The sequence below is a fragment of the Rana temporaria genome, chromosome 8, assembly GCF_905171775.1.
Source record: "Rana temporaria chromosome 8, aRanTem1.1, whole genome shotgun sequence".
Taxonomy (NCBI): Eukaryota; Metazoa; Chordata; class Amphibia; order Anura; family Ranidae; genus Rana; species Rana temporaria.
In genome coordinates this window covers 95,492,758-95,518,198 of record NC_053496.1, presented here as the reverse complement: position 1 = coordinate 95,518,198, position 25,441 = coordinate 95,492,758, and the positions used below count along the sequence as shown (strand labels likewise).

General features: G+C 41.2%; 1 protein-coding gene across 1 annotated transcript in view; it reads left to right on the top strand.

Moving 5' to 3' along the window:
- The window catches only part of NPFFR1 (neuropeptide FF receptor 1), a 237,096-nt gene extending 211,897 nt beyond the window's left edge, over positions 1-25,199 (top strand). The window contains exons 3-4 of the mRNA XM_040362322.1: positions 2,445-2,544; positions 23,338-25,199. Of these exons, the coding sequence (XP_040218256.1) occupies positions 2,445-2,544; positions 23,338-24,226 (989 nt within the window). The 3' untranslated portion in view covers positions 24,227-25,199. The remainder of the gene's footprint in view (positions 1-2,444; positions 2,545-23,337) is intronic.
- The last annotated feature ends 242 nt before the right edge of the window (positions 25,200-25,441 follow it).

The window sequence follows — 25,441 nt, the reverse complement described above, 5'->3', positions numbered from 1 at the left end:
CGGTGGTCTGTACAGACTCACCGGATCGATCCGTCCGAACCCATCCCTCGCATGTGTTGTAATGATTCGACGCATGCGTGGAATTCCTTATATGACAGCGTCGCGCACGTCGCGATGGGAATTCGTGTGGATTTCGATCCGATGGTGAGTACACTCCATCGGATCAAAATCCTCAGAGGATTTATCCGCGGAAACGGTCCGGAGGACCGTATCCGCGGATAAATCCTCTCGTGTGTACTAGGCATAAGACTTTTCTAAGAGATTCCCAGCAGATTCAAAACCTTCTTGCATGTATACTCTCTCCCCTGTTGCAGTAGCTCTGTGATACTGAGACAGAGGAAATAGTGGACTTCACATATGGAGGAGTGAGATTGAGAGCTCACTCCTATAATGGTGGAGATGAGCAGTGACAGTTGGGAGTGTCTTAGCAATGTCCTAGCAACAAGGCAGGACAGCATTATGCCATCTCTTGGAGTCTTTCGCCCAGGTTTTGAGAGTAAAGCCCTGTACACACGATCGGTTTGTCTGATGAAAACGGACCGGTGAAAAAAAATAGAACATGTTTTAAAATTTTACTATGGATAAAAAAACGATAGAAAAATTGATCGTCTGTGTGAAAGTCCATCAGTCAAAAATCCACACATGCTCAGAATCAAGTCGACGCATGCTCGGAAGCATTGAACTTAATTTTTCTCAGCACGTCGTAGTGTTTTACGTCACCGCGTTGGACACGATCGGATTTTTGACCGATGGTGTGTAAGCAAGGCTGATGAAAGTCAGCTTCATCGGATATCCGATTAAAAAATCCATCGTATTAGATCCCATCAGATATCCGATCGTGTGTACAGGCCTTTAGGCAAATAGCCTATATCTATAGCAAAGGCATTAATCAGCTGAACAGTCTGTTTTTATCTACAAGCACCTCTTACCTATATAGGCAGCTTTTTGATAAAGGTGAGCTAATCCTTTAGCCATCCATCATCATCCATGCTGATCAAGCAAACATCAAACACAGGCAGTGACTGCCAGTCTGTAATTAAAACACAACAATCCATGATGTCCATGAACTGTTAAGTGAGGCCATACCCAAATAGGAGGCTTGCTAGGAAGAGAAGAACCTTTCCCTAGACTCTACCTGACCCAAGATGTCTGCTGGAGTCACATGGGATGCCAGCGTCCAATCGGACAGCTGTCTCCCTGTGACCCCAGGAAGTCATAGAGAAACCAAGTTCCTCACAGCTTCTCTCTCCTTCTGCATTGCTGCGTTGGTTGTGCACCACCTTCAGTGAGAAGTACAGACTGCACTTACAAGTTGGCTTAAAGGCCAGACAGTACATGATTTCAAATCACGACAAACAAATCACACACAGGATTCACCATGAGCTTATGGTATTAGTACTGATGGTAGAAAATCAGTGAGCCAACCACACAAGCAGTAAATTATGTTTCTGGGGGGCGTGCTATACACCATCTGTGTACAGCACGCCTCCATGTAGCTGCATTGCATTTTACAGAAAATGAAAGAAGTTGCCGTTTCAAATAGAAATGTCCTTTCTAATAACATTCATCTACAATTAGGCCCCATACACACCATAGAATCTATCCGCAGATAAATCCCATCAAATGGGTTTCTGCGGATAGATTCTATGGTGTGTACACTCCGGCGGATATTTATCCGCGGATAAATCTCCCCTGGGATGGATTTCCAGCAGATGGATATTTGCTGACATGCTCAACAAATCCATCTGCTGGAATCCATTCCAACGGATGGATCCGCTCGTCTGTACAGACTTACCGGATCCATCCGTCCAAAGGGATTCCCCGCACGCGTCGTAATGATTTGACGCATGCGTGGAATTCCTTATATGACAGCGTCGCGCCCGTCGCCGCGTCATAATAGCGGCGACGGCGCGACACGTCATCGGCAGATGATTTCAGCGCGGATTTCAATGCGATGGTGTGTACACGCCATCGCATAGAAATCTTCTGAAATCCTCGAGAGGATTTATCCGCGGATACGGTCCACTGGACCGTATCTGCGGATAAATCCTCTCGTGTGTATGGGGCCTCAGACTTGAGTTGCAATTGTATACGCTATATTATTATTTTTTATTTATTTGCAAATTTATTTTGCCACAAAAGTGGAGTTACCCTTCAGGCAAAAAGCTATGAAAATCTGTAAGAATTTAATTGCTGTAAATTGTAGAGCAATGTTGAAATATATTATTATAGAAAATCTATAAGTATTGATAATTCGAAACATAACAGATAAAATGCCAACCAGCACTGGGGTCAGATGTCACAAACATGAGTAACCCCCTGCCACATCACAGTATGGTGTACTATGGGTGAAAAGTAAGGGTAAAATATACTAATACATACCCCCAAGGAAAACATAGAATCTTTCTGAATATTATAGCATTTTCTTTGTTGTTGTCTTATAGGGTGGCCTTTCGACAACATCATGTGCAAAATGAGCGGCCTTGTGCAAGGAATGTCTGTTTCGGCCTCTGTCTTCACTCTAGTGGCAATTGCAGTGGAAAGGTATTACAATAAGTTGCATTGTTTTGAATGTATTGCTTTATTTCTGTGAAAAGCACATAATTTGACTTTAACTTTCTATAAATATGCAGTGTTTCAAATGTATCCATATGACATGGAATTTCATATTAACATCAAGTCTTGTACTTCATACATAATGCAAGTTAATTGGCTTACATTTTCACGTTAAGGCTTTGAAAATAGATTCACGGGCCTTGTTAAACCTTTGTGATATAAACTATTCCCATAACACTCCCGGTCCTGCTGTGTTAATGTTTGGCAAAATTATGCTATTGTTACAATGTATGCAAAGGTGGAAAAAATTGTGTAAAATGTATTCAATGGTATGCTTATATATTTACAGAGCATCCTTTTAGGACAATTGCTGGCTAAAGGAAGAACACTCTTGAATACATTTTGTTATTTTAGTTTGTTTTATCAGTAGAAGGACACTTAAATCTGTACCCAATTTATCACATGTGCCCTTCACAACGGAAGCAGTCAATCGTTCAATGAATAATGGCGGGATATGGGTTACAGCCAAGAGATGTATCAATATAATAAAATTTTGATCTTTTCCTGCAATCAATCGAGTTCATTCCTACAATTAAGTTAAAGTTCATTAACATACAATAAATACAATTTCTTATAGGGAGTAGTAGCTGTTGAAAACATTTCTAAGAAACATTTGATAGTAGAGCCGTAAAAACACACAGAGCAAGGATTGTGCCTCATTTGCCTTGATATGTTTTGTAATTGTATTGTAATAACAGCTATAATTAACCATCTGCTAGATACTAAGTACACTAATGATGGCCATACACAAACCATATCTGCCATGGATAAAAAGTGGTTCTCAGTATGTTTTTTGTTTTTTTTGCTTAGCTGAGCTAACCCTTATCTTGTAGCAGTTTAAAGGATATCAGTTAAAAAAAATGTTATACCTGCAAATACTATGTTCAGTGTTGTACCAGTAAAACCTAGTCATTTCATAATGGTCAGACCTAAAAGTAGCAATCCATTAGAATATTGTCAAGAAATCCATTATCTTGGAGCACACTATGAGAGAGCAAAATGTTATCATAAGATTCCATCTCTGCTATACTCTTCACTTTAACATTATTTGGGAACACTGCAATAAAAATAAAAAAGCAAATGCATGTAGGGCGTGGCAAAGATGGCAAGCTGAGCAGACACTTCTCCCAGAGTTTTGCTGGAGACCAATCTGGATTTTTTTTCCTGTGCCCAGACTTTCCTCCCTCTCTTGGATGTCTCATAAACCCTTGGGATGACCTATATGGTGTGGGAAGGAACTCTGTTTTTCCAGTACATTGAGGAATTAGCCAGCCTGGAGCCCTGCATAGCAGGAACTCTGAGGAAGGTTGCCAACATGGCCTCCAAGACTGATCCTCTGGAGGAGATTGCTCCTCCAGTGCCTGGTATCCTTGAAGGCATCAGCCCTTACATTCTTAGTACCAGGTAAAAATGAGACAATGTAGTTAAAACTTGACAAGAAAAGAGCCCATTGCGCCCTTCTGGGGGAGAGGTGTTTAGCCTCAGACAAGAATGTGAGATTCTTATGGTCAGTAAGAATGAGAACCAGAACAGTGGTACCCTCAAGGAGATGTCTCCATTCTTTCAGGGCTAAAATGATCGCCAACAGCTCTCTATCACCAATCTCATAATTGTACTCCGCAGGTGACAGTTTCTTGGAAAAGTAGCCACACTGATTCATAGTGCTCTCAGAGCTAGTACATTGAGACAGAAGGGCGCCAACTCCAGTCTCAGAAGCATCAACTTCAAAGATAAAAGGCTACGTAGGATCAGGATGCGCCAACACAGAAGCAGAAACAAAGGTAGCCTTGAGACTCTGTGGGTTTCAGTCCTTTCTGGTCATATCAGTCAGGGGCATGACCAGAGACGAGAAGTTACGAATAAACTTCCGATAATAGGAAACGCTGTAGAAGACGTAAACCCATGGGTCGAGGCCACTGTAGGACTGCTGAAAGTTTCTCTGGGTCCATCAAAAAACCAGCAGTGGAAATGACATAGGCCAGGAATTTAACCTATTCACGATGGAATTCTCCAATTTACAATAGAGATTGTTCTCTCTTAGTTTCTGAAGCACAAGACAGACATCTGTGTGGTGGCTCTCCAGTGACTTGGAAAATATGAGGATATTGTTGAGATAAACCACCACATTCAACTGCAAGAAATCTCGGAGGACATCGTTAATAAACTCTTGGAAAACTGCCGGAGCGTTACAAAGGCCAAAAGGCATTACGAGATACTCATAATCACCTGTTCTGGTATTGAACGCAGTTTTCCACTTGTCGCCCTACTTTATCCTGACGAGATTGTATGTCCCTCTCAAATTAAGCTTTGTGAAAACCGTTTCTCCCTTGAGGCGGTCAAATAACTCTGTAATCAATGGAATCAGATAGGCATTCTTAATCGTGACACGACTGAGACCCCATAATCAATACTCCTACAACATACTCCTCCATGGCCGTATTCTCCAAGACCGACAAAGGGTAAACCCGGCCACCAGGGGGTATGGCACCAGGTTGAAGGTCAATTGCACAATCATACGACCGGTGTGGAGGCAAAGAACTGGCTTGACATTTGTCAAACACATCGCTAAAATCGCGGTACTCCTCCAGCAGGGAGAGTGAAGAGATGCACAGGACCTTGGCTACCTTCTGGAAGCATTTCTTACTGCATTGTGTCGACCAGGACAGAACCTCAGCACAAAGCCAATCAAAAGAAGGGTTGTGCCTCTGTAACCAAGTATAACCAATAACCAGCAGAAACTTAGGAGAGGAAATAACTTGGAATTAGATTATCTCATGGTGAAGAGCCCCTACGGCTATAGACAATGAAACCGTCTCATGAGTCACATGGGCAGGCTGTAGAGGTCTCCCATCAAGATCCTCAATGGCAAGTAGAGTGTAACGCAACTGCAGCAGAATCAAGTGCTTCGATACAAAGGCAGCATCAATAAACAGGCCTGCAGCCCCAATGTCGATTAGAGCCTGTATCTCGACGGATGACTCAGCCCAAGAAAAGGTAACCGAAACCAGGGGCTTATACTTCTGGTTAACTGGAGATGAACCAACGCCACCTAAGGTCTGTCCATGACAGGACCTCAAGGTTTGAGCGTTCCCAGGATGGGTAGGACAAGACTTCAAAAAGTGACCAGCCTGGCCACAATAAAGGCACAATCTCTCCCTCCTCCTAAGGGCTCTCTCATCTGCAGAGAGACAAGTGAAGCCCAAGTGCATGGGTTCACCTTCACTGACCGACTCAGTAACAGGAGGCATGGAAGGTGAGGGAGGCAAGGGTGGGACTGCAAAGCTCTGAGACAAATGTACAGGAGGATCCACAAGCGCTCCTTACAAGAAAGTCTTTTTCTGAGTCTGGAGTCAATGAGGATGGCAAATGTGATCAACTTCTCCAACTCAGTGGGTATATCTCGGGCTGCTATCTCATCCTTGATGTTATCCGAGAGACCATGAGAAAAAGCAGCCACGAGGGCCTCATTGTTCCAAGCGACCTCTGCTGCCAGAGAACGGAATTCAATGGCGTAATCAGCAACAGTTCTCATACTCTGTTTGATGGACATGAGGCTCTTGGCAGCAGAAGCGGAGCGTGCAGGAACGTCAAATACCCTTTTGAGGGAAGCCGCAAATTCTGGGTAACGCAGGACCATAGATTTTTGCGTCTCCCATAGAGGGTTTGCCTGGGCCAAGGCCCTCTCTTAAAAGCAAAGATATCCCAAAATCTACTTTGCTTCTGTCCGTGGAAAACGCCTGGGGCAGCATCTCAAAGTATATCTCAACCTGGTTGAGAAACTCTCTGCATTAAACTGGATCACCCCCAAATCGCTGGGGAAGCAGAGCGGAACCAAACATGCCTCTTATAGAGGTAATACTCAAGGCGGGTGCCTGCACAGAGACTGGGGCAACAGCAGGGTCATCCTGCAACACAGGTTCTACCGTAGCTGCCACAGTGGGAGATTGCAGATGAGCCGTGTGGCAAACTGATCCATGCGGTGATCCAGGTCATCCAATCTGGAAAAAATATTACCGACAAGTGGATTGACTGCATGTTCCGAATTCATGGCCTTCGCCTACTGTCAGAAACCATGAATCAGACCGAAACAGAAGTACAGTTAAATCACACTTGTTTATTAATAATAATAATAATAATAATAATAATAAAAAAAAAAAGATAAACAGAGTAAGTGTAGTCAAAACATAGCCAGAGTTCAGGAACTAGATCGGATAGTCAGTAGAGCCAAATGTCATAGATACAGAGAAGAACATAGTAGAACAGCCAGCAGGATCAGGAACCAGCTGGGATTTCAGCCAAGCAAGTCTTCAACAGATGTGACCAAGGCGAAGGCAGAGAGGAAGTGAACTGGAAGGCTTAAGTAGGCTGGACTGACGAGCCAGATCATCAACAGGTGAGTCACTGTGGAGATATAGGAGCTGGCAATTAGCCGACAGCTGAGCGGCCAGCTCAGAGAAGGAAGGGCTGAGCCCAGCCCTGACACTATTCAATATTAGGGATAGATGGACCTTGGATCAGAGAGAGTAATTGTTACTGAGATCATAAAGATAAATGTTCTTGTGATTATATTAAGTGTACCAATGTTGTAAAAATGTGTATAATAGTCCACCCGATTATCATATGTGGCATCAAATAGGGGGGCAGGGAGGCCTATACAGAGAGAAGAGGAAACAGCGCAGAAATGCACGGAGAGCCCCCTGCATCTCATCCAAACTAGGAACGAGCAACAGTGGCAACATGTTCATAAAAAAACGATGCAATCATTATTCAGTCCTTTAAGTGACATGGATTCCAAAAGGAATATCCACTTAGCTTATTTTTTGAGCAATATCGTATCTCTATCTCCTCTTCTGTCAGATAGTTCAAGTTTATATGAGAAAAACGGCAGAAAGTTTGCGGCATTTTATATACAGAATCTTACATTACGGATCATTCATTGACATCTATCGGGTCCCTCTTAGGTCCACTGCAGGGATTTCTCTTGGGGATCCTTGTGAGGGCCACGCCGAGCCCTGAGGGGGGGTTTTCCACCCTTTTGGTCAACGTGTGACAGTAGGTGCTTTTCCCTTTCATCCAAATGTTCAAAATCTCTTTTAATTTAATAAATTTATGATCTAACACGTACAGAATATGTCTACATTACCTTCTCCATGGCCCTGAAGAAGGGATACATGCCAAACTTCCCGAAACGCGTCAGCCTAAGGAGATATGGCTTCTTTTTTAACTTGGATCTATGTAGCTCTCTGTGATCAGGTTTTTTATTCATATTCGTATTGTACAATATGGTGACGTGTTGACACCACTATAAATGTTTTTAAATTTTGTATACCAATAAAATTAATGATTTTATGATACATTGTATAATAATTAGTTTGCCTATAAAGTCCCATATTTAAAATTTTTGGTTTTCTATACTAAACAAATTTGGGGATGTTGGCAATGCAAATCTGAGAATTTTCTTATTCTCTATGATGGTTCTTTTCCTATAATCATAATAGACAGGTAGGACATGTAGCAAGTTGCACATAAAACAAGCATCCAAAGGGTGCTTACCTCACTCCAGACTTCAAGTTGATTACACCGCCATCATCAGTGCCATTATACAGCCACATAATGGGAAAGAGCTCCCATTATATAGGCCTGGATCCTATCCATGTGGTGTCATAGCACAGTCACCGGACACGGTCACGGACTGCGAATGTGCACACACATGCGCAGTACCGCAAAAACGGCACATAGAGCCAGAGAGAATCCTCTCTGGATGCCTGTCCCCAACGAAAGTATATAGATGTTAGGCTTGCAGCAGATAACAGGTAACAGTTTAGGTCAGTGTTTCTCAACTCCAGTCCTCGGGGCGCACCAACAGGTCATGTTTTCAGGATTTCCCTCAGATCAAACTGCTGTGGTAATTACTAAGGCAGTGAAACTGATAAAATCACCTGTGCACAATAATGGAAAGCCTGAAAACAAGACCTGTTGGTGCGCCCCGAGGACTGGAGTTGAGAAACACTGGTTTAGGTGTGCTGATTATGCAAACAGTTCAAGGAACAAGAGCACATACCATGAACAGGTCTAAGCAGAGCTGGTCAGCTGGGACTTCAAATTCGGCGGCTAGGGGGTGTGTAACATTTAAATCAGGCGCGTCCCCGTGCCGAACGAACGGCGCATGCGCCGTCCGCTAAATTTCCCAGCGTGCATTGCTCCAAATGATGTCGCTAGGACGTCATTGGTTTCCACGTGAACATAAATTACGTCCATCCGTATTCGCGAACGACTTAAGCAAGCGACGTAAAAAATAAAAAATTCGACCCGGAAACGACTGCCATACTTAACATGGGATACGCCGCATATAGCAGGGGTAACTATAAGCCGGATAAAGCCGAACGCAAATGACGTAAAAAAAAGCACCGGGCGGTCTCTCGTTTCTCAATCGGTGTAATTCCTCATTTGCACATTCCTCGCGTATAAAAACGGAAGCGCCACCTAGTGGTCAGCGTGAGATTGCAGCCTAAGATCCGACGGTGTAAGTCACTTACACCTGTCAGATCTTAGGGAGATCTATGCGGAACCTGATTCTATGAATCAGGCGCATAGATACAACGACCGGACTCAGAGATACGACGGCGTATCAGGAGATACGCCGTCGTATCTTCTTTCTGAATCTGGCCCAGTGTCTTTTCTACCAGATAGATAGATAGATAGATAGATAGATAGATAGAGCAGGCAGGCTAGTCAGTTTAGTTAAATTGACAGTGTGTAGAGGATATATATACATCCTAGGAGTTGTACATATATTTATACACTGTATAGCTTAGCTAGATCAGCTATTCCTATTTGGCAGGCAGTAGATTGTGCTAGCTGCAGTGCTCTAACGTGTTGTATTGCCTGTGTGCTGTTCAATTGCACCTAAACGCAGTTGCTGTTACTGCAACCGTGCTGTTCATTTGCACCTAAACGCAGTTGCTGTTACTGCAACCGTGCTGTTCATTTGCACCTAAACGCAGTTGCTGTTACTGCAACCGTGCTGTTCATTTGCACCTAAACGCAGTTGATGTTACTGCAACCGTGCTGTTCATATGCACCTAAACGCAGTTGCTGTTACTGCAAGTGTGCTGTTCATTTGCACCTAAACGCAGTTGCTGTTACTGCAAGTGTGCTGTTCATTTGCACCTAAAAGCAGTTGCTGTTACTGCAACCGTGCTGTTCATTTGAACCTAAACGCAGTTGCTGTTACTGCAAGTAGGGGAGTGGTGGGGGGAAACTCATGCTATTTTTTTCAATGATTTTTATCCATATTGCAGGGACCAAACATTACATTAAAGCCGCAAGCAGTATTACATTTTTTTTTTTCTTATAGTAATCTCATGTTGTGCAGGGACATTTCTAAACACGTGCCACTACTATAGACACCCAGCAGGTACGATATTTAAAGGAATTTTTCATATTTTTTTTTCACTTTAAGCATCATTAAAATCGCTGCTCCAGAAAAAAAACTACAGTTTTTAAAACTTTTTTTTCCATTGATACATGTTCCCTGGGGCAAGACCCGGGTTCTCAAAGACGTTTTCCAACAATAACTTGCATATTGGGCTTTAAAATGAGCACTTTTAAATTCGAACGTTCAAGTCCCATAGACTTCAATGGGGTTCTAAATGTTCGCGCGAACGTTCGGTCCGTTCGAAAGTTCTGGTGCGAACCGAACGCGGGTATGTTCGGCTCATCCCTACTGCAGATGAAGGTAGATGTTGGCTGGTGCTTGTAGTTCATTGTTGCAGATGTAGGTACTACAGTAGAATCAGGCAAAGCATAGTCTAGGCAAGCTGGGTCATACACATCAGATCAGAGTCCAAACGGTACCGAATCAGAAGCGAACAAGCATGGTCAAATCTAGCCGAGTCATACATGAAATACACAGAACAGATATCAGGCGGATCAAACAGTGGCACAGTGGCACTATCACAAGCACTGATTGAGTGCTAATACAGGTGATTTAAAGGTGAGCTGGCCAATCACTGTTGTTTCCCAGGCAAAGGCTGTGTCAGGTGAGTTTTGCTGGGTATTAAAGGGATTCTACTACTGACAATAGATTACTGAACATCTAAAGGTCCTTCAATCTAAGCAAGATGTCAGATGAGTCCAGGAAAAAAATTGGTAATTCCATAACCAAGTGTTTTGTCTACAGTATATACTTCCTTATTCTTTCCAAAGGGTCTCCTATCCCTGACACAATAGGGCGTCCTGGTGGTGATTCTATGTTTTTATAGACTTTCGGGGTGATATAGAAAATAGGGATGTTATATTCATTCACCTTTCAAGTTTATTCTTTTTTCTTTAGCAGGCCTACTTCAAAGGCTTTGCTAAGACAATAATTAATCTTATCTACCAACTGGAAATGGATTTCTGGGACATCTCTTGTAACATGACTGGTCATTTAATTGCCTGTACACCTTATCAAGGTATGCTTGTTCCTGCCAGAGGACCACGTTACCCCCCTTATCGCTTGGTTTTATTATACAGTTGGTCTTGTCCTGTGAATATCTCCTAAGCTTGCACAGTTTAGGAGATATTGAAAGTGCGTACCGCCGGTGACATCACTGGCGCATGCGCTCTGAAGGTCCGACTTACAGTGCTGGACCTTCAGAGCCTGTGCCGTAAATGGTGGCTCCCTGGCCCCCTTGGCCACTCACACGTGAATCCAGAAGAGAGACCGGGGGAAGATGCCTGCCCTCTCAGCGGTGACAGCACGTGGTGGAGGGCTTCGTTCTAAGGTAAGTTTCTCATACTGTGCTATTATGCGATGCATACTAGCATATAATGACATTGCCTTGCATGGATTTTTTTTTAACCACCTGTGGTTTACTACCACTTTAAGGAGCAAGTGCGCATTTTCTATGTTTTTTCTTGACTTTTCGAAGTTCTTGCTAATAAATCGTGGCATAAGAATTGCATGTGAACCAAAGACAATCAGAAAAATGTGTAACACAGAAAATAACCTTCACTTTTGTTATGCTGGAGACTAGATGTCCTCTTAAACAGTTAAATTGTTGCCATTTATATTCCAGTTTTCTTTTGAACGTTTTTTTTCCTCTTGAAATCAGCTGATAGGTAATCCCTAGGTTTTACAGTGTCCTGCAAAGGTTTGAATATTTCCTGAACAGCTGACTTTTAACCCAGCAATTTCATTGTGACAGATTGCTTCTAGACATTTATTAAACATTGCTGTATTTTCTATTTTCCTGTCAGAAGGATGAACAAATGGTACATTGAGAATTTGTTATGGTATTCGTTTGCATTGTGCTGTGGATTTTTCCCGGTCCTACAGAGTACAAACTGTATTTATTGTCTAAACCATTAGAAATAAATGATACTGCTGATCAGAATGATAGAATACACCATAAATTGATTTATCAGACTAGAGATTGAAAATTGTCTTTTACTATGAATATAAAAATAAAGCACAAAACTATGCAGAGGTATTTATATTGTCACAGATAAATCTATAACAATACAATGAAAAAACCTTCTACCTGGTGTTACCATTTTGCATTAGCATGTCCTGAATAAGACACATGTGATCTTTCTCTGCAAAGGGTTGTATCGTTAGACCTTTCCAGATTGATGTGGAATATTACATGTGCACTTCCAGCTATCAGCAAATGTACAGTAACAGTGTAAATCTGTATTCTCACATTTGCAATTATTTTCTCTGCTGGGATATATTTTTAGTTGATGTTCTGTGTTGATGCCAATTATTGTAAAGTAAATAAATTGATGTATTGTGCAACATTTATTTTGCTTCACCGGGTATCTACAACTACTTTTGTTGTTCTCCAGCAAGCCAAGCAGAACTAATGCTGTAATGACCATGATGATGATGTTTCTCAGTGGTGGTAGCTAGCTGGTATTTGCAGTAGATTGCCATTTTCTTTCAAGATGACACTTGAACTTACGAATAAGGAATTGTTACAATATCTACTTTGTCCCGTCACTGCTTTATACACACACAGATGAAATATACTGCATGCTGTGTACTTCCGTTTCAGTCTCATAGCTCATACCATCTCTAGTATAGACATAGGCATTCATAGCCTATTTCAGGAATATGCAATTAGCAGACCTCCAGCTGTTACAAAACTACAAGTCCCATCATGCCTCTGCCTCTGGGTGTCATGCTTGTGGCTGTCAGAGTCTTGCTATGCCTCATGGGAACTGTAGTTCTGCAACAGCTGGAGGTCCGCTAATTGCATATCCCTGGCCTATTTCATTAGGGTCTGCACCTAAAGCTCAAACACATATTCATGTATGTGCATGTGTATATATACAGAAATCAGTGTTAGTATTGCAGTGGATGGTGTCAGTAGTTTTTATTATTTTATTTTTATAATTTTTTACAATTTTAGTTTTTAAATTATTTTGTGACAGTGATTTTAGGAGCTCCGTTAGGGGGCTTTGTTGAAATATCAGGCATCTAAACAGAGGGCATCTGCACCACACGGGTGCTTAGGGTGTGCCCTGGCACACCCTGTGCGCATGCCTATGAGTATAGATAACAAGAAATGGCTTAGTATAAAAGAGCAAAGCAGGCAAACTTTCTGTTTACATTTTTGTTGCTAAAATGACCACAAAACACACTGTCAAATCACTTACCAGAAATACAAGTTCTCTTGAACAGCTACCCTAGGCGTAGTGAAATGCTCATTTTATTTACCATACTCAGATGCAGGTGTACTTTCACTTTCACCCCTTTCACTTCTTTTTTAACAACTCCCTGGGTTCCTGGGCAGGGCCACACCTTGTCCTGGAAAAGCCACAACTGATGAGGCAGAGATAACTGGGCAAGTAATCTGAAGCCAGTCGAGAGATCCTCCACTGTCATATCCAGTGTGTGGGCAATCGTGCCAGAGTCTAATATCACACAGCTCTTTCAGAAGACCCAGCTACTGTAGGGATCCCTTCCTTGATAGCTACCAGTGTATTTCAGTTGTGAGGGTCTCTTTGCCCTTGGGTGTTTTTTCCCTCCAGCTGTTCACCTGTGTTACCAGAGCTACCCTGAACTTCACCAGTCCTCAGGAAGGATGTATTGGAAATGGAGCGAGTACAAAGAAGGGCAACACAGCTAATAAATGGTCTGGAGGATATTATGAGGAAAGGTTGCAAGCATTGAACTTATTCTCTCTGGAGAAGAGACACATTAGAGGGGATATGATTTCAATTTATAAATACCATACTGGTGATCCCACAATAGGGATAAAACTTTTTTGCGGAAGGGAGTTTAACAAGACACGTGGCTATTCATTAAAATTAGAAGAAAAGAGGTTTAACCTAAACTACGTAGAGGGTTCTTTACTATAAGAGCGGCAAGGATGTGGAATTTCCTTCCACAGGCGGTGATCTCAGCGGTCGGGCATCAATGGTTTCAAGAAAATATTAGATAAGCACCTGAAAGACCGCAACATACAGGGATATACAAGGTAATACTGACATATAATCACACACATGGGTTGGACTTGATGGCCTTTTTTCAACCTTACCTACTATGTAACTATGTATGGAATTCTATTTACAAAGCTAATCAAAAATACTGTTTTTCCAAAGTGATGATTCTCAACTAGACCCTCTATTGTCCTAAAAACTTAAAGAGACTATGATATGCAGCCACATGTTACAAGAGTCACAGACGCATTACTGTAAAGAATTTGTGTGCAGCTTTCACATGTTTGTGCAGCTTTCATTATTCTGCATTGTATGCATGATCTTTTGCCATCCTGGGCCTGTTCTATAATCTTCTAAAACTGCACCTGTTTAGTAAACTTTAAGTTATAATTTCTCCTTGTCTGATCATTTGACTATTACCCATTCTACAACCTCCAGTTGGTGGGACTCTCAGGCTCGGTTCACACCTAAACCGGCAGCAGATCGCACAACAACGCTGTCCGTCCCTGTTCTCCATTTCAGGGATTAATCAGGGCAGAATCTTTGCCCGAATTCAGCCCTGAAATGGAGGCAAAGACGCACAGCGTTTCTGTGCAGTGTGCTCCGCAGCCGCCCCGGAGACATGTGAACCGGCTCTATAGAGAGCCGGTCACATTTTCCTGCTATGCAAGATCCAATTTGCATAGGTGTGAACCCAGCCTCAAAGTCATGTCTAAATTTTCATGCGAACAACAAATGCTTAGCATGCTTTGTGGACCTCTCAAGTTTTTAGGCTTACAATTATTGAGTTCCAATTTTATATAAAATGTGTGTATTGTTGTATTTTTTTTTTTTTACAGGTAAGACAGTGAAAATTAAAATCTGTTTCCTTACTTTGTGATCTGGAATATGTGGTTGTCATTTAGCAACAGTATAAGTCAACATAAAGATTATAGTGTTACTAAACCCAGGAACCCGCATTCACTATATCTGGTCTCCCACAATACACAGAACATGGACAAACACTGTATAATTTAAAAAGCACATGCAGCAGTGGCCACTTAATGGATTATAACGGCATGTATTGCAAAACTGGTATTTTATTAGACACGCTCGGAGCGCTCTCCCAGGAGGGGCGGGGCAAGTTAGGATGATGTCACCCGACATCGATTAATGGGGTCACATGCATTGATGCCGCATCGGGGACCCCCGAATCGCGATGCATCGATGCAACGATTATATTCAGCACCCCTAATGGACATGCAATAGTTTTAGTAAATTTAAACTGCTAAATACCTTTTCTCATCAGCAATATATAGCAGTCTTGTATCAGTGTTTGCTTAAAGCGGACTTGTATCAGTGTTTGCTTAAAGCGGAGTTCCACCCTGATTTTTTTGTTTACATTGTCCCAGTCCTTGATCAATAATGACAAACATTTGGAGTGACTTTTTTTTATATACTTACCATAAGTGTCCTGTTGCTAGGTGGTGGCTCCTAATCTGCCACCTCCGGCTCCATGGTGCTCCGCATCCCTTCTTCCCTCGTCTGTGCTCCTGGGAAATGTGAGTCATCATATCCCAGGAGTCAGTGGGCAAGACATTGTGAAAATATTCCCAACAGGAAACGACACGATTTAAGACGGATCACAGCGCCATTTTTAAAATTGGAACAAAGCCTTTGGTTGCCATCACACAGGGCAGGCACTTCCGACGCAGCCTGTTGTGATTGCAACCTGAGGAACTTTCCTGCACCTCTGGATGTCCTTAGTGCGCATGCGCGAGAACGGGCGGTGCTGGTTATACAGCAGCACCATATCCCAGAAATGTATACTTGTGGACTTTGCCTGCCCACAAATAAGATGGGAATGCCCGAGCGTCAATATAAAATATAAAACAATAAAATAAAAACTGTGCTATTAATGAGAATAACCAATGCTAAATCTTCAAAATGTTATAGAAATAGATAGATAGAAAAAAAAACTTTTTTATGGTGGAACTCCGCTTTAAGCTTGTAGGAGGCGTTTTCATTCTCCCCTGACCCTCTCTCTGGACAGTGATGATTGGCCCTGTGCTGATCACATGCACTCTCCCAAGAAAACTCTCTAGCAATACACACCAAACAGAGTATGTGCAGCCTGACTCCTAATGCTCTGTTCTATCAAGAGATGGGTTGGAGTCAGTTAAAGAAGAGAAGACAGAATCACACAGCCTTTATACACAACGTAGAGTAATAACCCCTTAGGTTCTACAGTGATTAGAAACAAGCATGCTTTACTGATTATACACTATCGTTATCAGAGAGTGTTCAGCAGAAGCAAAATAACAGTTCTAGAATTTCTGGTACAGAAGCTGCAATCACAATCATCCTCTTTTTTTCAGTTATTCACAACACAAGATATTTCTAGAAAAGATTAAGAACAGGGGCTGGATACCTCTGCCCTCCAGCTGTTTTGAAACTATAAGACAATTACAGGCATGACTCCTAGAGGCAAAGGCATGATGGGATTTGTAGTTTCACCACAGCTGGAGTGTCGAGGTTGCCTACCCCTGATATAGAAGGGCATTTACTTGTATTTTACTGGTGCTCTATCCAGAGGAGAGGGCTACAGAGGACAATTCTCCCCTTGGGCCCCAACTTCCAGATCATAAATAGTAGGGAAAAGAGAAAGGCACAATCAACGAAAGCACATTTGCAAGCCCAGAGATTCCTTGCTTCAGACACAAAACCGTCAACATATGTGATAGGATATTCTCTTTCCTAAATTCTCCCCTTATGTTTTCCTGGCAGTGGTGCCACAAAAAAGGCAGTTTTTTTAGTACACTAACAACTCTATCTTTACTTCTCTGAGGGAAAATCATTAAAACATTTAAACATTTAGTGGTAAGGAACTGAGCTCTACTGCCAACACCACTTACTTGCAGGGCCACTGATAAGGGGGGACCACCAGTCCTCTTGTACTGGGCCCGAAGCTGCCATCTCAGGAGGAGGGCCCGGAAGTAGAGTGGGCGGGGACTCCCAAATCCTGTCCACCAAAAAGCTCATCCCCCGCTTTGCAGCTATTTAGAAAACAAATGTCTCTGGTCTCCCTGTATTCAGTGGGAGCTGTGACAGGAAGCGGACTATTTCTTCATTTTCAGGTTGAGGCAGATTAATCCCTCCCCAACCCCAGTTCCCTCCAGCCCTAGTTGCCGAGCTCGGTGGTGCCAAGTAGGAAGTGAGGACCAGATGAACCATCAGTGCTCAGCTGGTCCCGGGCCCCCAGCTCTAAGAGGAACCACCTGCAGGAGAAGCACTGCACCTGGACCCCAGGTATAAGAAGCTGCCCAGACCAGGTACTGGGTGGTGGAGGGCTGAACTATTGGGTAATTGGAGTGACACATCTAAAGGTATTGCTGTAGATTAGGGTACACTAGTGTTGTCCTATGAAGAGTAAACCACAGTGTATCACTTTACAGAGGGTTTGGCAGGTGGCAAGGAAGCATTATATTGCCTCCTCGCCAACTGATTTAATCCCTAAAAAACCTGCACCACCTCACTGCAACTGTGTTCATTGTACATGGTTGTGAGGCATCCCCATTCAGTGGAGTGGAATGCATTTGGCCATTAAATGTAATGGGGGGGATATTTTTTATACCTTCCTTTGCTGCCTTTGCCATTTCCCCCTCCTAACCACTGCATTCTGTACATTACATATCCCAGACCCCTGTATTCCATGCATCGCTCACTCCTGACCTCTGCACCCTGTATATTAAACACTACTGACCCCTGTACTATGTACGTACCCCGGACTCCTGCAAACTGTACAGTACATACTCCTGAAACTACACTGTGTAAGTTACATTGTCCTGACCCCTGCACTCTGTACACTACATATCCTTGACATCTGCATTTTGTACATTGTATACATACACCTGATACCTGCCCTCCCACTGTTAGTGCAGTTTTTCCACATCCTTGTTTCTCCAAGATTGAGATTCTAAAGCCTCATATGGCATTTTAGTGTTTATTATATGAAGATGTTACTAAGAATTGTGGCTTCTCATTTTTGCAGCAGCTGTAAAAGTAGATAATCACAAAAGCAATCATATGAGCACTGTGTGATTCTACTACCAATACAGGATCCATAGTGATAAGCTGAAAGGGGTCATTAGGTCATTAGTGGGAATAGTATTTGGCAAAAAAACAGGAGGGTTGCAGTTTAAGTCTTGAAACACATTCCTATACCAGTACTGGCAATAGGACACAGTGTCATCATACAGGTATTGTAGCAGGTTAGTTTTAGTTACTGAACTGACAAATACATATAAAATGCAGTACACTATGTAACAACTCATGAGACTGAGGACAACTGTACATTGTCCAAAAACATATTTAAAAAGGCATTCTATGCACATAGTTTTGCTGAATAATAGTATCATGTAGCTGAAAATTACATGAACGATGCTATGAAAACCTGGAGAATTACTTCCAAAGCCCTAAAGCGGCTGAAATGGTTTGTTTTTTATTTTCTAAATAGTTTCCTTTAAGCTACTGCATTGTTGGTTCACTTACCTTTTCCTTCGATTTCCCTTCTAAATGTTTTTTTTTCTTTGTCTGAATTTCTCACTTCCTGTTTTCCCTCAGTAAACTTGCCACCATCATCCAAGCGGTGGTTAGTCAAACATAACAAGTGAAAAAAGGAAGAGGTACGGCGCAAAAAACTATTAGTGACTGATAACAATACCTTTGAATGAACTAGGTAAATACAAAACTCCAACAATGTGAAAATTACATGTGAGTTGAAATCCCAATAGTGCAAAGTCCATATGAAGTGATGACGTAGAGAAATATTAATGATAATAAATAGGTGAAATCAATACACTTGTGGTAAAAAACAAAAATAACTAAAAAATAAAAAAATAAAAAAGTGAAAAGTGAAGTCCAGTGAGAATCGTCTATGCAATGTTCAAAACGTGACATCCACAGTAATCGATAGTATCTTTATCCACCAGAGTGTGACACCCAAAGTTATGAAGTATTCAGATCTGCTTACCAGAAATACTGACCACTACAGCGGTCAGAATGGGCCCAGGGTAATGTTTATAGTCTCCCAACAAGACTAAAGAATTTCCGGTGTTCAGGTCCTATGCAATACCTTCCATACGTATCTCAGAGGGGAAAGAGAGACATGGAATCCCCATAGCATAATATTGTTTGTAAAAAGGGTATCTATTAAAAAAATATATATATTGCACTTACATTGAGGTTGCAAGCACATAAAAGTACAGCATCCTCCTGTACAGACTGCCGTTAAGCCGAGTGATCTCGGCGTCTTCTCCTCACTCCTCCCGCTGTCCCAGCCTGCTATGTGAGACGTAATAGCGTCGGGACGCAAGCCACGCCTACGCGTTTCGTCAGAGGATAACGTCTTCAGGGATTGGCTGTGTAGTAAGCAGTAGCTTACTGAGGAGGAACAGGAAGTGAGAAATTCAGACAAAGAAAATAAAGAAAAAAACATTTAGAAGGGAAATCGAAGGAAAAGGTAAGTGAACCAACAATGCACTAGCTTAAAGGAACCTATTTTTTCAGAAAATAAAAAACAAACCTTTACAACCCCGTCTCAGCAGTCTTATAATGCATACAGGTAAAAAAAAAAACTTCTACCTTTACAACCACTATAACTTATGCAGATTTCTTCATATTTTTTATTTTATTTTTTTGCCTGGATTTCTGCTTTACACTTTGGAAGATGTAGGCAGCTTTTTTGAGCCTAGTGTGCTATAATCTTTTTGTAAGAAATTAAGAGTTATATGTATAAAAAAAATGTCTACTTCACCTGCAAGAAGGAGTATTTTGTAAGTACATTGTATATATAATAATGGTAATATTAACCCCCAACATTGGTAGCAGTGACAGTAATAATATACCCAACATTTGTAGCAATTATATATATAATAACCCCCAACATTGGTACCAGTGACAGTAATAATACACCTAACATTTGTAGCAATTATATATATATAATAACCCCCAACATTGGTACCAGTGACAGTAATAATACACCCAACATTTGTAGCAATTATATATATATAATAATCCCCAACATTGGTGCCAGTGACAGTAAAAATAACCCCCAACATTGGAGCCAGTAACAGCAATAATAATCTCTAACATTAGTGTTAGTGACAACAACAATCATTTCCAACATTGGTGTCAGTGACAGCAACAATAAACCCCCAGGACTGGTGTCAGTGACAAAATTATGAACCCCCAGGACTGATTTCAGTGCAACAAAATGTCCCTAAGATAAGTGTACACAACTGGAGAAATTATGGAAAGTGAGAAATATCTTTAAAGAAAGAACTTCCTTTTTAGGACACACAAGCACACATGTCAAAGTTTGTTACACATGTTGTAAAGTAGTATCAAAGATATTTGTTTCTGGCTTTGTAACAAAGTTACCAAGAACAAAAAATTATTCTCTGTGCTCACCAAGATGTGAATGTGTAAAGGCACGAAAGCTGAGCATAGATAGGTAGAAATTCGAACAAAAATGTATAGGAAAAGGATGTTCCAAAAAAGTTTGTGAAAAAAGGTTAGCCTGTGGGACTTTAAATTAGTTGATCAAAGAGGTCATACCAAATGAGTAGAATAATAAGAATTTATTGAAATTCCAAAAGCATAATCATCAATGAGCATAAAAACAGCATGAAACATATGCTATTTTACACACCTTTTTTCCCGATATGCTTTATTATTGTATTTTAAATAATCTTATGAAAATAATACTATATTTGGTGCACATAAAAAGCTATTGTCAGATGTTTGTACTGAAATATTAAAACAGTATTATATTTATGGAATTATGCAAAATCTGTGGTTTAGGAGATTTTACTTCTTTCCACAATACAACCAATTAATTCAAGTTCGTTTATCCATGCTAGTTGAAGACAAGAATGAATATATTAACCGGCTAAAATATATATACTGTATATTTATTAACTAAAAATTCAGTGTAAAATAATATCAGATATAATTGGTGATATACAAAAAGTACTTTCAAATATCAAATACAGATGATAATACATTTTACCACAAGCTCTTGTTACAACATGTCATATTTCAACACATTTTATTAAACTTAGACTTAGTAACACTAACTCCAAGCTTATTTAAATCAAAATACATTTTGAATGAATTTATTTTTAAACACATATCACGACAAATCCATTGTACAGACTTTAGCATTAGCTTTGTAGAGACAGACATAAATGTGTATTTCTCTTAATATTTGGAATATAATTATTTCATGCTGCAGGTAAAAATAATACAACTCCAATTTGCCCTGCCATATATTTAAATGGTTTTGTTTTGTATATGTTAAAGCAATTGAATTACCAAAAGATTAATACTTTACTATAGATTAAGGCTCCATGCACACTGAAGCGGTTTTAACGGTGTTTACATGTCGGCGGGACTTGCGTGTGCGTTCGCTTCTGCGCGCGAGCTACTGGGGACAGGGGCGTTAAAAAAAATGTTTTATTTCTTTTTTTTTTTTTTACATATTTATTTATTTTTTTACACTTTTTTTTTTTTTATTATCACTTTTATTCCTATTACAAGGAATGTAAACATCCCTTGTAATAGGAATGTGTGTGACAGGTACTCTTTATGGAGAGATGCGGGGTCAATAAGACCCCACATCTCTCCTCCAGGCTGAAAAGCATGAAATCGGTGAAAAAAAATTCACCGATCTCATGCTTGTGGTTGCTTAGCAGCCGCAATTGCGGCTTTGTTTACTTACGGGGACCCGGGCGTGACGTCATCACATCGCGCCCGGGTCCTCCGACGGTCATAGAGATGACTGGTGACCATCTGGTCACCAGTCATCTCTATGCTTCCTGCCAGCGCCGGACGATTCGTTCTCCGGGCCCCCGATGGCACGGGAGAGCCCGGAGAAGCACCGGATGGCGGCGGGAGGGGGGGATGTCCCCTCCCGCCGCCTGTAAGAACGATCTAGCGGCGGAATCGCCGCTATGATCGTTCTTACGTTGTGCAGAATCGCCGGCAGGAGAGAAGGATATCTGAATGATGCCTCTCGCTGCAGGCATCATTCAGATATCCACACGGAAAGCCCAGGACGTCATATGACGTCCTCCTGGATCGAGGAGGGGTTCCTGCCGCCGTCATTTCACAATGACGCGGTAAGGAAGTGGTTAAACATCCCCATTAATAGAACTTCTAGACATTACATTCATATACAGTATATATATATTATCTGTCAGCTCATGGTTCCCTTAACTTGTTTATTTTACTAAGCGTCCAGACCTTTAATTTACGATTTGGCTGATATGCACGCAGGGCCGATCCTAGGCAGGGTGCACAGGGTGCATTGCACCCAGGCGCCTGCAGAGGTGGGGGCGCCGAACATCTAACAGACCCTCTAACAGAACTCTCTTTGTGTCCATCACAGAGGCCCTTCTCCAGGTCCCAATAAAGTACTTTGCTTCTCTTCCTGTATTTTGTTTATTGTTAAGAGATCATGTAAGGATCCCAGGTTAATGAAGTATTCGTGGGGGAGCATCTCTGTGGTTGAGTCATTGCCATAGAAACATTTGTAAAGGGGATGAGTTAGTAAAATGACGACGCCCATGCGGGGGCGCCAGAAATATTTCTGCACCCAGGCGCCTGTGACCCTAGGATCGGCCCTGCAATGCACGGAGCCTTAGGCCTTGTACACACGAGCAGACATGTCCGATGAAAACGGTCCGTGGACCGTTTTCATCGGACATGTCTGCTGGAAGCTTTTGGTCTGATGTGTGTACACACCATCAGACCAAAATCCCCGCGGACAGAGAACGCGTGACGTATAAGACACCGACGTTCTCTAAAACGCGAGTTCAATGCTTCCACGCATGCGTCGAATTAGCGGCATGCTAAGAAACTTTTGTCCGCTGGAAACCTGTCCACTAGGCCGGAAAACTCTCCGCTAGGCCCTACACACGGTCGGACATGTCCGCGGAAACTGGTCCGCGGACCAGTTTCAGCGGACATGTTCGGTCGTGTGTACAAGGCCTTAGAGTCTTTTTTAAACCCATTGTGCACAAGCATTAACTTAATTTAACCTCAAAACTATTTTTTTTAAACAAGATGGCTTCTGAATTGTTTAAAAATATATATGAAAAATATATGATGCAGAGGCCTTAGGAATTAATTATTTTTAACCCCAATAGTCCTGACACTACATTCTTTGCTGGTCCTTGTACAAATGTGTATATGATTTTCTACATTAATATTTGGTCATTTATTTTATTTTTTTCTCTTTGACAGGTTCCGATGCATTGTCTATCCATTCAGGCAGAAGCTAACTCTACGAAAAGCCATATTCACCATCATTGTTATTTGGGTTCTAGCTCTGATTATTATGTGCCCATCAGCTGTCACTCTTACAGTGACCAGGGATGACTACCATTTTATGGTAGATGACTACAACAACTTCTACCCTCTTTACTCATGTTGGGAAGCTTGGCCAGACACAGAAATGCGTAAAATATACACAACTGTTCTCTTCTCCCACATCTACTTGGCTCCTCTAACCTTGATTGTTATCATGTATGCTCGCATTGCATTCAAACTCTTTAAGTCTTCGGCCCCTATTCGAGGATCAGTCTCTGAAGAACATGAAGGTCGAAGAGTTTCAAAAAGGAAAGTAAGGGTAATAAACATGCTAATTATGGTTGCATTATTCTTCACTTTGTCCTGGCTCCCTCTCTGGACCCTAATGCTGCTTACAGATTATGGAAATCTCAGTGATTATCAGTTAAACATAATTGCTGTGTATATATTCCCCTTTGCCCACTGGTTAGCCTTTTTCAACAGTAGTGTCAATCCTATCATCTATGGTTATTTTAATGAGAACTTCCGACGAGGTTTCCAGGAAGCCTTCAAAGTACAGTACTGCTCAATTAAACGAGAGCATAAGGAAACATATTCAGAGAGAAAGAACAGTGGGTTTGTATTTGGAGTACGCAACCGAATCTTTGTGGAAGTGCAGCCCAGTGATTCAGCTCAAGGTTCAGACTCGGGAAACAGTACCACTGCCAAACCTGCTATGTTCTCATTAAGAAGTGGAAGAATTGCTCATCATGGGTTGGTGGTTGAAGAATTAGACAATAAAAGCTCCAGTAATACTGTCAGCATACCAGCATGGGATATATAAAAATGGATATTCTTAATGCAGCACAAAAAGGACATCATAACTACTTAGATGGTGTGTATCTCTGAATATTGGCACAGGGCTCCTAAAAATAAAGAAATTATTTTACTGTATTTATTTCATATGACATTATAAAAGTTTATCAACTGGAAACAAAAAATTTGCATCCGTCTACAGATAAACTTTAGGTGATAAATAAAATCAGCTATCAACATTTGATGAGATTTTCATACACCATTATCATAGTGGTTACCGTAAGTTGTTAAACACATCTCAGTAGGTTTTTTGATGAAATACAGTGAGCTAAAATCTGTGTGTGGGAAAAACCCCAACATATTTTTTTATACATTATGTTGAAAGAATCTCATTTTGGCATGAAAAAAAATAGATGACCATGCTTATTTTCTTTGGTGTGCTATGCAGAGAGCTCTGTAAGGTCAGTGGGACTATTCTGTTATTAAACATGTTGAAACCATCTCTGGATATTCTTTTTAACTTCAAAGATTGCCTATTATGTGTCGCTACAAGCTGCTTAGCATGACTCTTCAAAAATGTGTAAGAGGCTATCTTTCTTTTAGGAAATCTTACTTTTTACCTTTTCTGTCAAATTCTTAAATCAGATACACAATGAAATTTTAACAAGGGTAAAAATATTTTGTGGTCTAAACAACAGCAAAAAAAAACGTATTCAAAAAAAATGTCTACATGTTGTATGGTATTGTACATGACGCATGACTTATGACGTATGAGTTTTTCGATATTGTATTCATTTTGTAAATGAATTTTAAGTATATGATATCACCATGAGGCTAATTTATGAAAGCTATTGAAATGGAAAGTAGTGCTGCAACCAATTACAAACAGTTGTCACGTTTTCTAATGTTGGTTAGCAAATTTCCAGCGAGTATGTCAACAGCTTCCATGGGTGCCCATGAAAATAGTATGGAAGCTATATAGGTACACTGTAAAATGTATATTGTCACAAACTATTAATAAAGAATGCATTAGACATTGGACTGATGTGGATACAGATATACACCATTCAGCCATCACATTATGACCAGTCACAATAACATGAACATTCACCTAACATTAGGTAGGTCCCCCCTTTTGTCACCAAAACAGCCCTGACCCACTAGACCTCTGAAGATACAGTTGTGCTCAAAATTTTGCACACTGTTGAATTGGTAATAAGATGCCCCATTTTAAAGAATACAT